The sequence below is a fragment of the Polyodon spathula genome, chromosome 19 (assembly GCF_017654505.1).
Source record: "Polyodon spathula isolate WHYD16114869_AA chromosome 19, ASM1765450v1, whole genome shotgun sequence".
NCBI lineage: Eukaryota > Metazoa > Chordata > Actinopteri > Acipenseriformes > Polyodontidae > Polyodon > Polyodon spathula.
This window is the reverse complement of record NC_054552.1, coordinates 5,197,250-5,211,392: the sequence shown is the minus strand read 5'-3', so window position 1 is coordinate 5,211,392 and position 14,143 is coordinate 5,197,250. Positions and strand designations below refer to the sequence as shown.

Below are 14,143 nucleotides of genomic sequence, written 5' to 3'. Positions count from 1 at the left end.
TAGGGGGTGTATGAATAGAGGAGTCAAGGCTTCTGCTAATGCAGGCGTTTCAAATAAATCTAGTCTAACTCTAGTGTATATGAAAGAGATGGCTATTAATATACCATATCATACTATAACAAATCAATTCATAAATAAGCACCCAAGGGCGCTAATATACACATGTGTTAATACACACATGTGTTTGTGACATAATGAAATAGGCCTATCTACTGTAACATTGCATGGAATCAAGTGTTCTTGTCTTTAAAGTTTTCACATCTGTTTAGCTGTGTGAAACTAGAAATTGGCCTGATTTCAGGAGTCAAAAGGGAGTATTCAACTCAAACATATTTCTTCGCGACATGGCTGTAAAGGATACAGCAAACATCAGCTCAGAAAGCATAATGAACTTGGGGCATTTGTTTTAATTGTCACTGTTGGCATTAGAATGGAACCAAAATGTCAGGTCAAAGGGAACCAACCGGAATGAGAAAAAAAAAGAAAAAAATAAATATAGGAGGTGGTCACGATCAGCCAAGTGTTTATGTTCGAACAGCAATTTTCTCCCAGGTGACTATAGAAAGCAGCTGCTTCATCTCAGCTGTAAAGGTTGCAGCGGCTTTTTAAACACTAAATTATTCAGTTGTAGCTGAGAGGGACTTCTTATCCCTGGTTACTGAAGGAAGAAATGCTGTTTCTCTTCAGCGATACCATTCGAACACTTCTTATCAGGGTGTACATTATCCTGCATATGAATACTGCATTAGGGCAAGACTGACACAGTGACTGTGTTCAAAACTTGGGTTTAGCAGCAGCCTTGGGCTCTACTAGGAACTACCCCACAACTTCTTCAGAATTCCTGGCTGCTACAAATCTTAGGAGCCACATAATCAATTTGCACAAAATACATTATTGTATTCGCTTTGTCATTTAAGTAAATGTTCTTTAAAAAGGAGGGATGGGCGAAACAGGATTAAACAAAATCCTTTTTTTTTTTTTTTTTTTTTTTTTTAATAAATAATGAATAATTCAACTAGTAAGAATAATCTTCTCATGATTTGATACCTACAAAGTCAGTTTAATTTTAAATATTGCGCCCCAGGTCAAAGGATTTATGAAAGACGCAAAGAAACAGTTTGTTTATACTCAATTGCTAAAGATGTTTTCCATTTTGACTGGGCTAGGGGAATAGGTTGAAAAACGACAGCTATTGTTAAATACATTCATTCAGCTTGGAACAACTCAAATTCTTTTATTTATTCAGTCATGCCACATGGAGCCTGAATAAACAGCGAGGAATAACTAATGAAAACGGATGTTCTAAGTTAAAGAGGTTTATAGTGGTGAGATTTAAAAAAAAAAAAATACAAATAAATGTAACTATGTTTTTGTGTTTAGAATTTGTATGAATGTGGATGCTGTATAGGCCATGGAAGCTTCTGGGCGTCTGACTTGAAAAGCAATACAACGGAGATGAATGTCAGACTGGTCAGCCCATGTGGTTTTGTCTGCAAACCTCATCTGACAGAATTTCTATTACTGTGGAAATTCAGTAAAACTGCAAAGTCACAAGGGAACAACTGAGCTAATTTAGAATGAGATCCAGGTCAGATTGACCCAGATTGAACCTGTTAAAATCAGTAAGGATCCAGGTTTGAACTTCTGAAAGCGCACGACCACCCCGCAATGCATGTAGAATAAATCAAAGCATACCCAAAGCAGCGCTACAGGCCCATTTAAAACTTCTTCAGCACCCCAATGGCTGCAGCTATTATTTTTTATTGTTAAAAATAAAACCAAGACACAACCTGACGAAGACACGCAAGTGTCGAAACGCGTTGTGTGGTGTACAGCCAACTGTTTATATGCTGCTTTTGTTTTTAACAGTACAATTAAATAAGTTTTAATCAGGAATTTGTAGTGGTCATGTTCTTATAAATTATATGATGAGCGTGCAACCAAGACGTCTCTACAAGGTCTACTATCAAGCTACAAGCCTTTGCCATATATATATATATATATATATATATGGTATATTATGAAGTTTTCTTCAAAAAAAGACGTATTTTATTAAATATGACTACAAAAGTTATTACATTTCCTTTACCCTTAGGGAAATTGTTGACAAGAATTCTTAGTAACTGTTTTGTCTAAAATATTGCCATTGGTAACAATATACAAGGGGGGAAAAACCAATAACAAAGTCCACATAGTTTTGGAAGTTGTAAATCAGTGGCCTGTGGTTAAAGCATTCCGGTTTAATTAAGCGTTGTGTAAACATGTGCAAGAAAACTGTTCATTATTGTAATTTACTGTACAATGAGGGATTTCTAAAACAAATTAAATAGCAGGAACAAAAACTTATCTTTGTACATGACCTTAATCGTTAGAGGGGATTCACTGAAGTGTTTACATTCATACACTAATTTTTTGCTGACAGACACCTTAAAAGTTGAAGATGAGTTAACAAGTGAACAGCTAAAGTATAAGCTTGACAGAACTGCTGACAGCTCTTCTTACTGGGGTATGCACATTACCATGCCCCAGGAACATGACCTTGATGCCTTGTTACATCTTATACAGAGCAATTACAGAAAACAGCTATGTGAACTGGGCAGTCTTAAACTCGATACGGGTCTGAAATATCTGAACTAATGGCATGTTCTTGCTTAGTCTTTTTTTTTGGTTTGTTTGTTTTTGTTTTGTCATCTCTGCATAGCGATTTTTTTCCAGTACTATTTTCAATAGACAGCATCGGTGTAGTCGAGTTGGGACTCACACAAGAGACGAGCGAAGTCACATGATTCCGTCGGATTCAGTCAGCTGCACTCGTGATGCAATGAAAAGAGCATTAGGAACTTCTGTTGCAAACTACTTCTTTAAGAAGGCTAAAAATGCAGGCGAAGACATCAGTGACAGTGCTTCGACTACGAATGTGGACGCAAACACAGACAGAGCCACTGACACGGAAAGTAAAGCATGCTGACAAGATGGAGAAAGACACCTTGCAGAAATACTTGAAGAAAAAGTTCGGTATAAAAAAACACTGGAAGTCTGTCTAATAATTATTGTTTCAGAATTTTTTTTTTAAAAATCTATATTTTAGTTCCAATACCTTCAGATTTAGGACTACACCATTGGTAAAATTTCCTTGTGTCCTGAAATGAATCTTCATGTCAGCTGGTACACCAGATTGTAACTATTAACCTGTCCCCCTGCCCCAGAGGTGTCGTTCCATGTGGTGTTTCTTACTGATGTATACTGGCTGTACAAACGTGTCCACATGGGTGCTTTAAAACTCAATTTTAAAAGGTCACCAGGATGCAGTGGCTGAAACAGTCAAACTAAACAAGAAGAATAGGTTAGTTAAGTTCACCACGATATTTACGATCCATACCAACTTGTTCTTTAATATGGAATAATGAGCCATTTTAGCACTGCAGCTCTTATACAGTTTCACAATAACCCAGGCTCCCATAAGAAATGAACAGACCCTCACTTTGACAGGAGAAACAACATTATGTGTAGTTGCTTAATGGTATGATCTGTTAGATCATGACAGACTGAATAAACACATTTGTTCAGTGTAGAACAATAAAAGAACAGTGAAGTTTAAAAGAAAATCACTACATCTATAAAATCAAAGACTATGGATCCTGCCAATATGCTGTGCAACCTGATGGGCAAGGGATTGGTTGCCACTATGCTACACAATCATTTGACTGACAGAATGGATCATCAAAATAAAAAATAACCTAGTTTTCCTTTTACATCTTGTGACAGAAAGACAATGATTCTTGGTGGTAAATCTCCCTCCCGACCTGTGAGGGCGCTAAGTAACGGGAACAGAGTACTCTGGACTACTTGGCATGAAACTTCATTCAAGGGTTAAAAGGAAGTCGGTCATGTAGAAAAGAGACAGAGCTTTGGTACACTAACTCAAAGTGTGGAAAAATATGGCAGCCGCGGATTGGAGGAGAGGCTGCAATCGTTTACCAAGGGGTCATGAGTCACAGTTTTTGGTTATTAATAAGTGACCCGGAAAGACCTGTGTTTTTGTGAATTATCGTGAGTGTTTGTTTTGTTCTGTTTATTTGTTATGTGTTATCACTAGACAGCTAACACGTTCTGGAGCTGTCGCCAGAGGCCAGCACAAACCTGGAACAGCACTGCACTTGTATCACAAACTGTATTTGCAACAAGAGCACTAATTCACGGACTAACTGACTTGTGTATGTGTTTTGTGTTTTGTGTGGGTGTATAATAAAAACGATTATTTATGGGGCAAACCCGGGGATTCTAAATTAAGTAATACACGCTGCTGAATTACTTAACATCATTACTGTTTACTGTTTGTTTTGCCATCAGGCACTGGACACAAATATCATTAAACAAACTTTGCACCTGGATTGTCTCTCTGTTCATTGATCACCTGCACCTGCACACTATCAATCACTTTGTCACACATCTACATGTACGTCTACAGTGTCCACAAAGTTTTGTTAACCCTCACGTCTTTTTCTACAGTGCACTGACCAGCAACTGAAAAGGATCCGTCAAAATGTTTGGTGCAACACCTTCCGTACAAGGCCAAATTCATCTCCGACAGCTTGTTTCAGCTCCTCTATAGTCTCATATCGCTGCTTTGTGGTGGCCACTGAATGGGAACTGGCAAATGGGCAGATCCACAACCAATCCAACGGTCCCTAAAGACATTGTTGAGATGTTTTTGTACCCCATCTTATTGTAAATCATCATTGTAGGAAAAAAACACAGGGGTAACAGATCTGTGTGGGCACACTGTAGAGCAAGATAAAACAAAGTCTCTATTTCAAACTCAGTACAGAGTAGTGCTGGATGGCATTAATGGAAGTTCTGAATAGATGCTAGGAGGAACTTTTTTTTATACCTAGAACTGTGGTTTTAGTAACTTCAACACTGGGGCCCATTCAATTAGATACATTTTGTTTTGGTCATGTAACTAAGAATCTGGTTAAATAAATATTGTGTTGCTTTTTTCATTACTATTGTTCTAATGTTTGTCAGAACATGAAGACAATTCCACCTTGCACATAGTTATTATTATGTGGAAGGGGACTGCTGAACTTTTTTTCGATGTGCTAAACTGATTCATGCTTGGCTTTCAGTAAACTGTCAGAAGTACACTTTGAAAGGGAACTAATTCTTGTGATCGTGTCATTGTGAGTAGATGTTTGAATTTAAGCAAAAGGCCAAAATGTGCACACATTTATTACGAAGGTGTGACAGGATGATGTCACTGGCAAACTATTTCTACCAGGAAGGAGACTGAAAGAAAGTTGCAGGTTTATACATGCTAGTGCCCACTTTAATAATACAATAACAACAAAAAAACAAAAGGCACAATGGTCAAAACAAACAGTTAAAAACAAAAAACTATATTTAAAGACTGCGGTTGTCATCCAAGCCTCTCCCTTCATTCACACACACAGCTCCACAAACTCCTCTACACACCAGCGATAATCATACACTTAACACAAAACTAACACAGAACTAACCTCCACTACAAACACTGGCATTAATTCTCAACCCTCGTTCTCATTACCACCTGGGAACACCTATTGACTGGAGCCTAATTAATTATTTAATCACTTCATTCAATTGTTGGCTCCAGCCTCATTCCCACGTGCGTTTGCAGGGAGGATTTTAACTCGCTCCCTGCCACCCAATACTCCCCACATATACACACCAATGTACTGGCAGGGCTTTCACCCAGCCCCACTGCCATACAATAATAATACAAAAATAAACAGGGGCGTGGTGTACCCTATCACAAAAGGTAACGCATGCAGTTAAACTCAAGTTGTTTCTTGTTCGTTTTACAATGCTGACATTATTAAATTTCTTTCTGAAAAAAAATAAATAAATCAGGCACAAAACAGCTGAAATAGCACGCAAGCCAGCTAGCAAAGCAGCAACACAACTCACATTAAAATCCCATGTGCTTTTTTTTTTTTTTGGGGGGGGGGGTTGTACAAATGAACTCATTGCATCCTCTTGCAGAGCAGATGGCATTGACGTCAACATGCCCAGGTGTGCTTAACTAAATACGGCCTGCCTTAGCTACTTGGAAGACCTTTGCACCCGAATATTTTAACATGATCAATCCATTACTTGGTCCAGGCAAGATTATATAGCTAGGGAACCTGAAAATAAAATTTAAAAAATCCATAAACCTACACAGACCGTACCAACCTTAAATTGGATAAAACATTTACAAAACTAACAGTTTCTTACCTCAAAATTGCCAGCATAATCCTCATCGTTGTCCCCCTCCTTTCCTTCTTTCAAAGCAATAAGTGTAAAGCCTCTAAAATAAGAAGGGCTGGATGCATACAAAGTCACTAGAAGTGAAGGGGAAAAAAAACCCACAAAGTTAGTGGAATGTAGGTCATACACAACATGTCTTCAAATAAACATCTGTTCTAGAGACAACTATCAATTACCGCACAAGCCTGTCTATAGAGAGGGCCCCTGCAAAACATGTTCCTAGGTAGGCTTGCCTTATCTTATGGCAAAACTGGGAACTGAAAATGACAGCATTAGTCAAACTCTCGGTCTTCCTAAATCGCGATGCACAGGAAGTTAGAGAATTAGAGTTTGATTAAGCTGAAATAGTTTTTAGCAATGCTTAACTTCATCTCATACAGGTGGTGGTGGGTGAGGGTATGTAAAGCAGTCAATTGCCCACATATTCAGAAGAGTGGCAAAGCTGATCTTTTTTTTAAATTCTGAAAATAATTCTGTATGGAGTGACATCTGAACTACTGGAGCACTTCTGTAGTTGACTTTGTAAGGTGCTTGGGTTAACAGTTATAGTCAGAGGGCTGTCGGTTTTGTGTCAGCTCACATCATTATGTTCTGGTTATTTAAATAATCTGTTACGATGACAATGCGATCCACCTTGTTAAAAGGGAGTCATGTCCACACAGTAAAACAGCAATGAAGGATGTTATTTAATGTACATATAGTACAGTAATCAGAAGGCTTTTTTACAAGGACATTTCAGACATCAGTATGCCATGCATTAAACTGACCCCTATGAAAAGAGCTATAGCATTAGCAAACTATTCAGGACAGATGTCACTGTTATTGAATTGATGTTTGAGCAACATGACTAAATTCATATGTGCAAAATGTACATAATTTTCTCTTGTATATGCGTTTACACATCATCATTATAAAAAGGTAAAAATGCCCATAGATTTGACATGTTAGGGGTGTCTTACAACAAGGCTAGTGATTTATAAAAGTATTAGAAGAACCAAAAGGGCGTAAATAGACTTTTACCGGCTGCGCAAAGACTGATTTTTTCCAGACAAGAAAAATTGTGAAAGGAGTGGACTGAATTGTGACCAAAGTCAATATTTAATTAATTCAAAGCCGTTCTGGACATTTCCGAAAGAACAGCAAAGAACTTGTAACCCTTCATTCTCTCACTGGTAAGAAACAGCAAATGCAAGCAAATACGTTCACTTAATTGAGAGTATGTAATGTAGGAATGAAGTACATTTTGTAGAGGCTGGCTACTTGAATAAAGTTAGTTTTTAACCATACCAAAAACATGTTTCATTATCTCATAATTTTATTTTATTTTTTTTCACAAGAATGCAACATGGGTATATACCAGGTCAGGTTTGTGCACACTATACTACACTGTCAGTAACCCACTCAATGATACTTTGGGGTAATGCCTATTTTGCTTGAAAAACAATATCTTACCTCAGTTCTGCTATAATACATTAATTAATAAATAAATACATAGAATTGTATAATTTGTACTCATAAATATTTGTACTTATATAAATGAGTATAATATATATATATATATATATATATATATATATATCTAGAAGTGTCAATTGTCGTTAATATCATATATATATATATATAATTATATTTGTACTGTGACTATTGGGAAACCTTGGAAACCCTTTTATTACAAACACGGTTTAATTGAAAGGTGTTAAACAGTGATACACGCTGGCAGAACACCACAAATTGTGTAAGCAAGCAAAAACTAGTTTGTCTACACTAATTTCCCACGGTTACATACAAGGCTGTGACCTATCGTGCGTGTGCTTCTGAAATATGGAACGTTACAGGTACACATGTATGAAGAATGATTTATTATATGCAACTCAAACCACCAATTGGAATCAGACTTTTCCAAAACAGCAGCGAAGTCAATTGTGTTAGGTTTACTGACAGCTCACACAATTGCAGATACGAAAACAAGCCAATTTCCATTCATTCGCCGGCTTCCCACAGATATGGAAATCTGTAAAGTTATCGGCAAGGTCATCCAAGATTCAACTGATTTTTCCCTTTACATGTCGTTGTAGAAATAAATGTTGCACACGTATTTAAAATCCTCTACAACTTTAAAACATCAGTTACTTGCACATATAACTTTTTTTTTTTACCAAAAAAAAAAAAAAAAGTGCAGAATTATATCACAATCGCACCTGCTTTGGGAGAGAAACCTAAAATGCATATTGTGCGTATATAGTAATTTAACCATATAAATTATCGATTATTATTATTATTATTCATATGTGAATACAACACATCTCATGACAGTAAATTGCATTTCAGAGGTTAGAAAGACTAGCATACTAGCCCCGCAATTAAGCCAGTTAGGCTTAATTAAATCGATCCGTGTAGACTACGCTGTCTTTCTTTCTGCAGAAAACAACACAAAAATAAATAACACATACCTCTATAGGTGGTTCCGGGACTGTATAATTCGGGATCCCCTTCCACTCTCAGTCGGAACTCATTAAAACCCTCTCTCCGTGTACCCTGAGCCCTCAAAATCCTGCTGCAATATCCATCGGACTTCACTGGTAGTAGTTTATCTACCGTTTCGTCAGAAAAAGCAAACGCATTTAAAACAAATGTCGAGATCAGACATTGCAAAAGCAAAATGTGCAGATGTATTCCCATCCTTGGTATTCTATCAGCAATCTTTTCAAACCGTCTAAGAAAAGAGAAGCTGTTAGAAAAGACCTCCCCCAACTCCTGAAATTGGCCAAACTTGTCAATTTCACACACCACTTTCACTTAGCATGAGAAAAGAGTCTCTGCAACTGACGATATGAACCCGTCCCTAAACGACCGGGGAAGACCCAGTCACCCAAATTCCCGAGTGAGAGCGTATGATGATCAGCGGGTCTGTGCTGTTTACTTAAGAGAGTGCAATTCACAGGGTTGGATGAAATTGCAGAGTGCAGGGCAACGCTGCTGTCTCCAAAACATCCAGCAAAGATCTGGTCTAGATGGATTGAGCTAACAGACTTTCAACAAAACGCAGACATTCCTACCAACGGCTAAGTGAATGAGGAGCACATTTGACATTCTTGTTCCTGGCGTTCAGTAGGCAGTTAAAACGTGCTTGTGTTAATGTACGCACAGCCGTGATAGCACTTAAACAGCTGCTAATTACATTTGTTTGCCTTTGTACTTAATGCATGGGTGTTTTTGTTATAATGTATATTGAACATATCCATAGCTTTTATACAGTAACATAATTACATTTTCAAATCAATTAATTTTCAAAGTGGTAGTTGCATGATAATGCAATAAAAAAAAAAAAAAAGATTTTAAAATCCCTTGATACTTGATGTTTTGGCATGCTTTGCAAATGTATCTGGTGTGTACAACAGACAATTATAATGGTAGCAGTAAGCTGAAAAAGACTCAGTTCTTGGTTTGAATCTTTTAATTATTTTCATAATGCAGTAGAAAAAAAAAATCTCCTAATACTGAATTTGTACTTTTTTTTTTTTTTTTTTTTTACAAAAATGTTATTGGTGTATGAGTGTTTTGGCTTCCATTTTAAGCCGCTACTGGAATAAATGAACACAAGTGAGTAGGTGTTCATTATTTGTTTACCTAACGTCAAGTTGAAAAGTTTATCCCTTTGGGGTCAATAAAGGTCTCACTATGGTGACTGACTGTTGCGGTGGCAGTGAAGCAGTTTCCAGGAGCGCTTGAGCAGTTATGTGGTTGTCCAATATTATTTTTATTTTGGCCCTAATTCCAGAGGAGACTTCTGCAACTGAATCCCTGAGAATCAAACCCAGAGGTGGAACACCTGTCGGAAGCATGTGATTTGATAACTCAAGATTGTTAAATTGAAAAATGAGACAGTGAAAAATGTTTTCTATGTAATTTAAGATGTTTTACTAGGTTTTTCCTTCACATTTTCATGTGTGGTGTGTCACCGTAGCTCTACTTTATTATAAACGTGTCATCATTTTGATTTAATTCAGGCCATGAGATTGCATAATAATCAATACACCACAGAACAAATATATGTCAGTAATATATAGACCATTACCCCCTATCTGGAAATGACAAGCATAGTTAATCAAGTTACATATATAACAACCATGGCATAAAAATAATCTATTCTTATTTATATCATCGTTAATAACATTTAAAAATGTATTATGAATCATTCATAACAGAACATTAATTAAACATTTTACCCTATTTTATGGCCTTGTGAATCAAAAAAGTGACCCAAAGTAAAGTCAGTATAACAATAAGCAAAGCCTTTCCTTTTAAACTAAAAACACTCCTGTCTATAGCACAAAACTATTAAAACAGTGCTTATTGGAAGAGGTTAAAGGATGATGGAAATGTAAAGAATTAGCAGTTTTACTGCCCAAAATGTATTGGTGATTTCTATAAATGCTTATTATACAGTATACTGCATATGTGTATGGGCATAGTTTCTCCCGTGAAAGTGCTAGCCTACATGTTGCTGGTATATTTGAGTATTCGTGACAAATACCCATAGCTTTGGGGTAATTTGTGATCTTTTGCTCTGTACTTATAAAAAAACGTTCACATTATATGCTGTTGTTCCTGACAAGGCCATTGGATTTCTTATCATGTTTAAATGAAGTAAGAGTTTCCTAAAAGTTTCTTCTAATCACATGCCCTTGAATTAAAAGCCTGAATGGTTTCTTTCTGCTTGGTAACTTCATTGGGTGCCTTTCTGCTATCTGAAAAAAACAAAACACACTAATGATGTTTCAGAGTAAATACTTCTAAGAATCTGCCTCAGATTGATCAGGCTTTTAATTCAAGGGCTTAATAGTTTTTTTTTTTGTTTTTTTTTGTTTTTTTTTTCCTTGCCCTAATAGCAATTTAAACTTTGAGAATCCAGCCATATGAATTTTAAGTAGAAAAGGTCTTAGAATTGCAATGGGTAAATGTTTATGTCACATTGCTCTTCAAATGGCTACTGAATTCCAAATAAGAGCAGCATGATTCCTTTATTTGTTTAAAGTCTACAAAAGATTTGTTTAGAAATGACCGTTTACTGTTGCTATGCTATTATTCGAATTATTACTTGAGAATATGGGTGAGATTCTCAAAGCTATTTATTCCAAATGGTCCTTAGCACTATTGATCTTGTCAGTATTTTTCGGCAGTGTTTTATTCATTTGAGAATTGTAATTGTTATTTTTTTTTGGTTGTTTTTTTTTAATTGTTCCTTTCAGAAAAAAGGCAATGTGCTAATCACGATGTAAAGCTTTGAGAATCTAATCATATGTCTTGATATGAACTGGAAAAGCAACATCAATTTTTTCAAATTGATAAAGAATATGGGAAAATGTTACATTAATATGCAGCATTAAAAGGAGAAAAGTGCTTTTTCAACCAGAAGTGATAAGTAGTGATAATAGAGTATTCATTGTTGGAGGTACATTCAATAGAATATAATTGCACATTACAAGTTTTATCTTTTAATTTATGCCCAAAAGTGTTCATGATACTGGACCTGGGTGTTAATGTTTTTAGACATTAAAATGTTTATCTCTGAGTGAGTTCGCAACATGCTGTTATTGAAGATTTGTTTTTATGCATTAAAATCTAGACAAGAGCGGTGAACTCTTGTGTCCTAAGGTCAGACATTTTATGAATTTTAGACTTAGTCTGTGTTCTTGTAAACTTTTGCTCTGTTGATAACAAATTACCTGCCCCAAAGGTCAGTAAGCAGTGTATATTCTCTGAAATTCCAGTACCAAATCCCCTATAGTGCTGTTTTATACTTAGAGACATGGCTTGGGGAGTTAATATAACTGATGGTTTTACAGTCTGATCTTTGGGTTGTTCACATTGTTCTGGGTATTTTTGTGTTTTCATTTGTCTCAGATTCATTTCGCAGGCATGTGAAAAAATATTCCAATGATTTTCTCCTTGCATGTTGAACAGTTTGAAAACCATATTTTAACATTTTGAAAATATTTTATATTATTAATATTATAATAATAATAATAATAATAATAATAATAATAATAATAATAATAATAATAATAATAAATAATCCTTTAACCAGTAGATGGTGCTTTAACCATAAGGCAGAACGGCTTATTAGATAAAGTGAAGAACAAGGAGCCAAAGTGTATTGGATTGAAATCTTAGCTCAACCACTGGCTTAATGAGTTACTCTGGAACAAATCATATTTTGACATCGTCTATCTCACTTGAATTTTGAAATCAAATGAAATTAGAATACACATTATTATTTATTTTTTTAAATTATTGCTTTGTATTCTTTTGAAACTTCTTTACCCTCTAGATAGGCGATTGTTACATTGTGCAATAGTGACCCCTGCTGTGGGAGGTGAAAATAGAGTACCTATTGGTTCCTTACCAGTGTCTGCTGTATAGTTTTCCATTTACCATTTTCATTGATGGACATATACTAACTATCACGGTTTTACACTCCGCTGCTCACCTTATTTCCAAGGAGACACCCTGTGCTGTGCTTGATTGAAAGGAAGCAAATGCACCTGGAAAGCACAGATGAAATTCAAACTCAACCAGATGTAGCTAGTCACATCCACTGGTGTTATGAGACACAGTGCCAACTTCGTCTCACATTTAGGGCAGACAATGTGCTGGTCCGTTTTCCATCATATCCCACAGTGATGCATGGCACTGTTTCACATCACTACAAGAAACACTAACAGGTTTATTTTGTTTTTACAGCATACTGTTCTTCTCAAAACGATCCATTCTTCCCTCTGAAATGATCGGTTAGCTACAGTGTGAATGAGACAGTTTAGTTTATGCAATGCTGAGCAGAACTGGACAAACGGCACTTGACACCAACCATTCTTTATTATTATTATAATTTTTTTTTTTTTTTGATGTACCAAATAGTCTTAACAGCACTTAAGAGAACTCTTCTCTAAGCATTATGAGTGAAGTGTACAACAAAGGCTGAAAAAAAATGGACTTGCAATTGACTGATAAAATCTTAACTGTACAATTTCCTTGAGGTTCCCACTTATTTTGCAAATAGAAACATTGAGGTTTTGTGGTTCCCACAGCAACATTTAAAAGAAAAAAGCAAGAAGGAAATTGAAATATCATGACCCACTTTCAACAACCATTACTGTTGATAATACCCCAAAATAATGCAATTATGGTATATTTGGGTGATTGAATTGTCAGTTATATAGTATTGGTCTTTCACAGTCCTTGAAGCAGAGTTTCTCAGCAGACATTTCCCTCCATGGTCCATTTGTTTGTTATTATTTCCTACCAGACTGGTCCATTCCCACAGCTTATTAATTTTAGCATTAGAAGATCTGTTTAATGTTGTTAGTCTTTTAAAATACCCTTTCCTCTCTTGTGCAGTAAGTACTGCTATGGCCAAAAGTTTTGCATCACCTAAAGTTTTAGGATTGAGACATATTAAAAATTAAAAAAAACAAACCAAAAAAAAAACAATATGGACATAATTTAGATGTTTAATTTAAAACATCATGTAGTCAAAGAAACTACAAAATGATATCGCAAAAGTCTGCCGGAAGCCATAATAGTATGACAGTGTTTCATGTTAGATTTCGAAATGCCGTATTATCCATTTATGTACGTTTTTCAATAAGTACTTTGGAAAACTTCAAAGCGGTATGTGATTCAATATGTTAACGTAACATTATTCAGCAGGTTTCATTCGACTTTAGGAAGCAAAATTAATTCTACAGAGAGATGAAAATCTTTTCTCCATAGCTGTAAGGGACAAGTAATTCAGAGCAGCAGTCACTTAATGTTTCTTTTGTAGCTCACCACCAGCCATGCTCTTTTAAAT

General features: G+C 35.9%; 1 protein-coding gene across 1 annotated transcript in view; it reads right to left on the bottom strand.

The window, feature by feature from the left end:
• LOC121294768 (spondin-1-like) overlaps window positions 1-9,332 on the bottom strand; it is a 74,223-nt gene extending 64,891 nt beyond the window's left edge. Inside the window, exons 1-2 of the mRNA XM_041218847.1 lie at window positions 8,742-9,332; window positions 6,259-6,365 (exon numbers count right to left, since the gene is read on the bottom strand). Of these exons, the coding sequence (XP_041074781.1) occupies window positions 6,259-6,365; window positions 8,742-8,970 (336 nt within the window). The 5' untranslated portion in view covers window positions 8,971-9,332. The remainder of the gene's footprint in view (window positions 1-6,258; window positions 6,366-8,741) is intronic.
• Window positions 9,333-14,143: the final 4,811 nt, after the last annotated feature.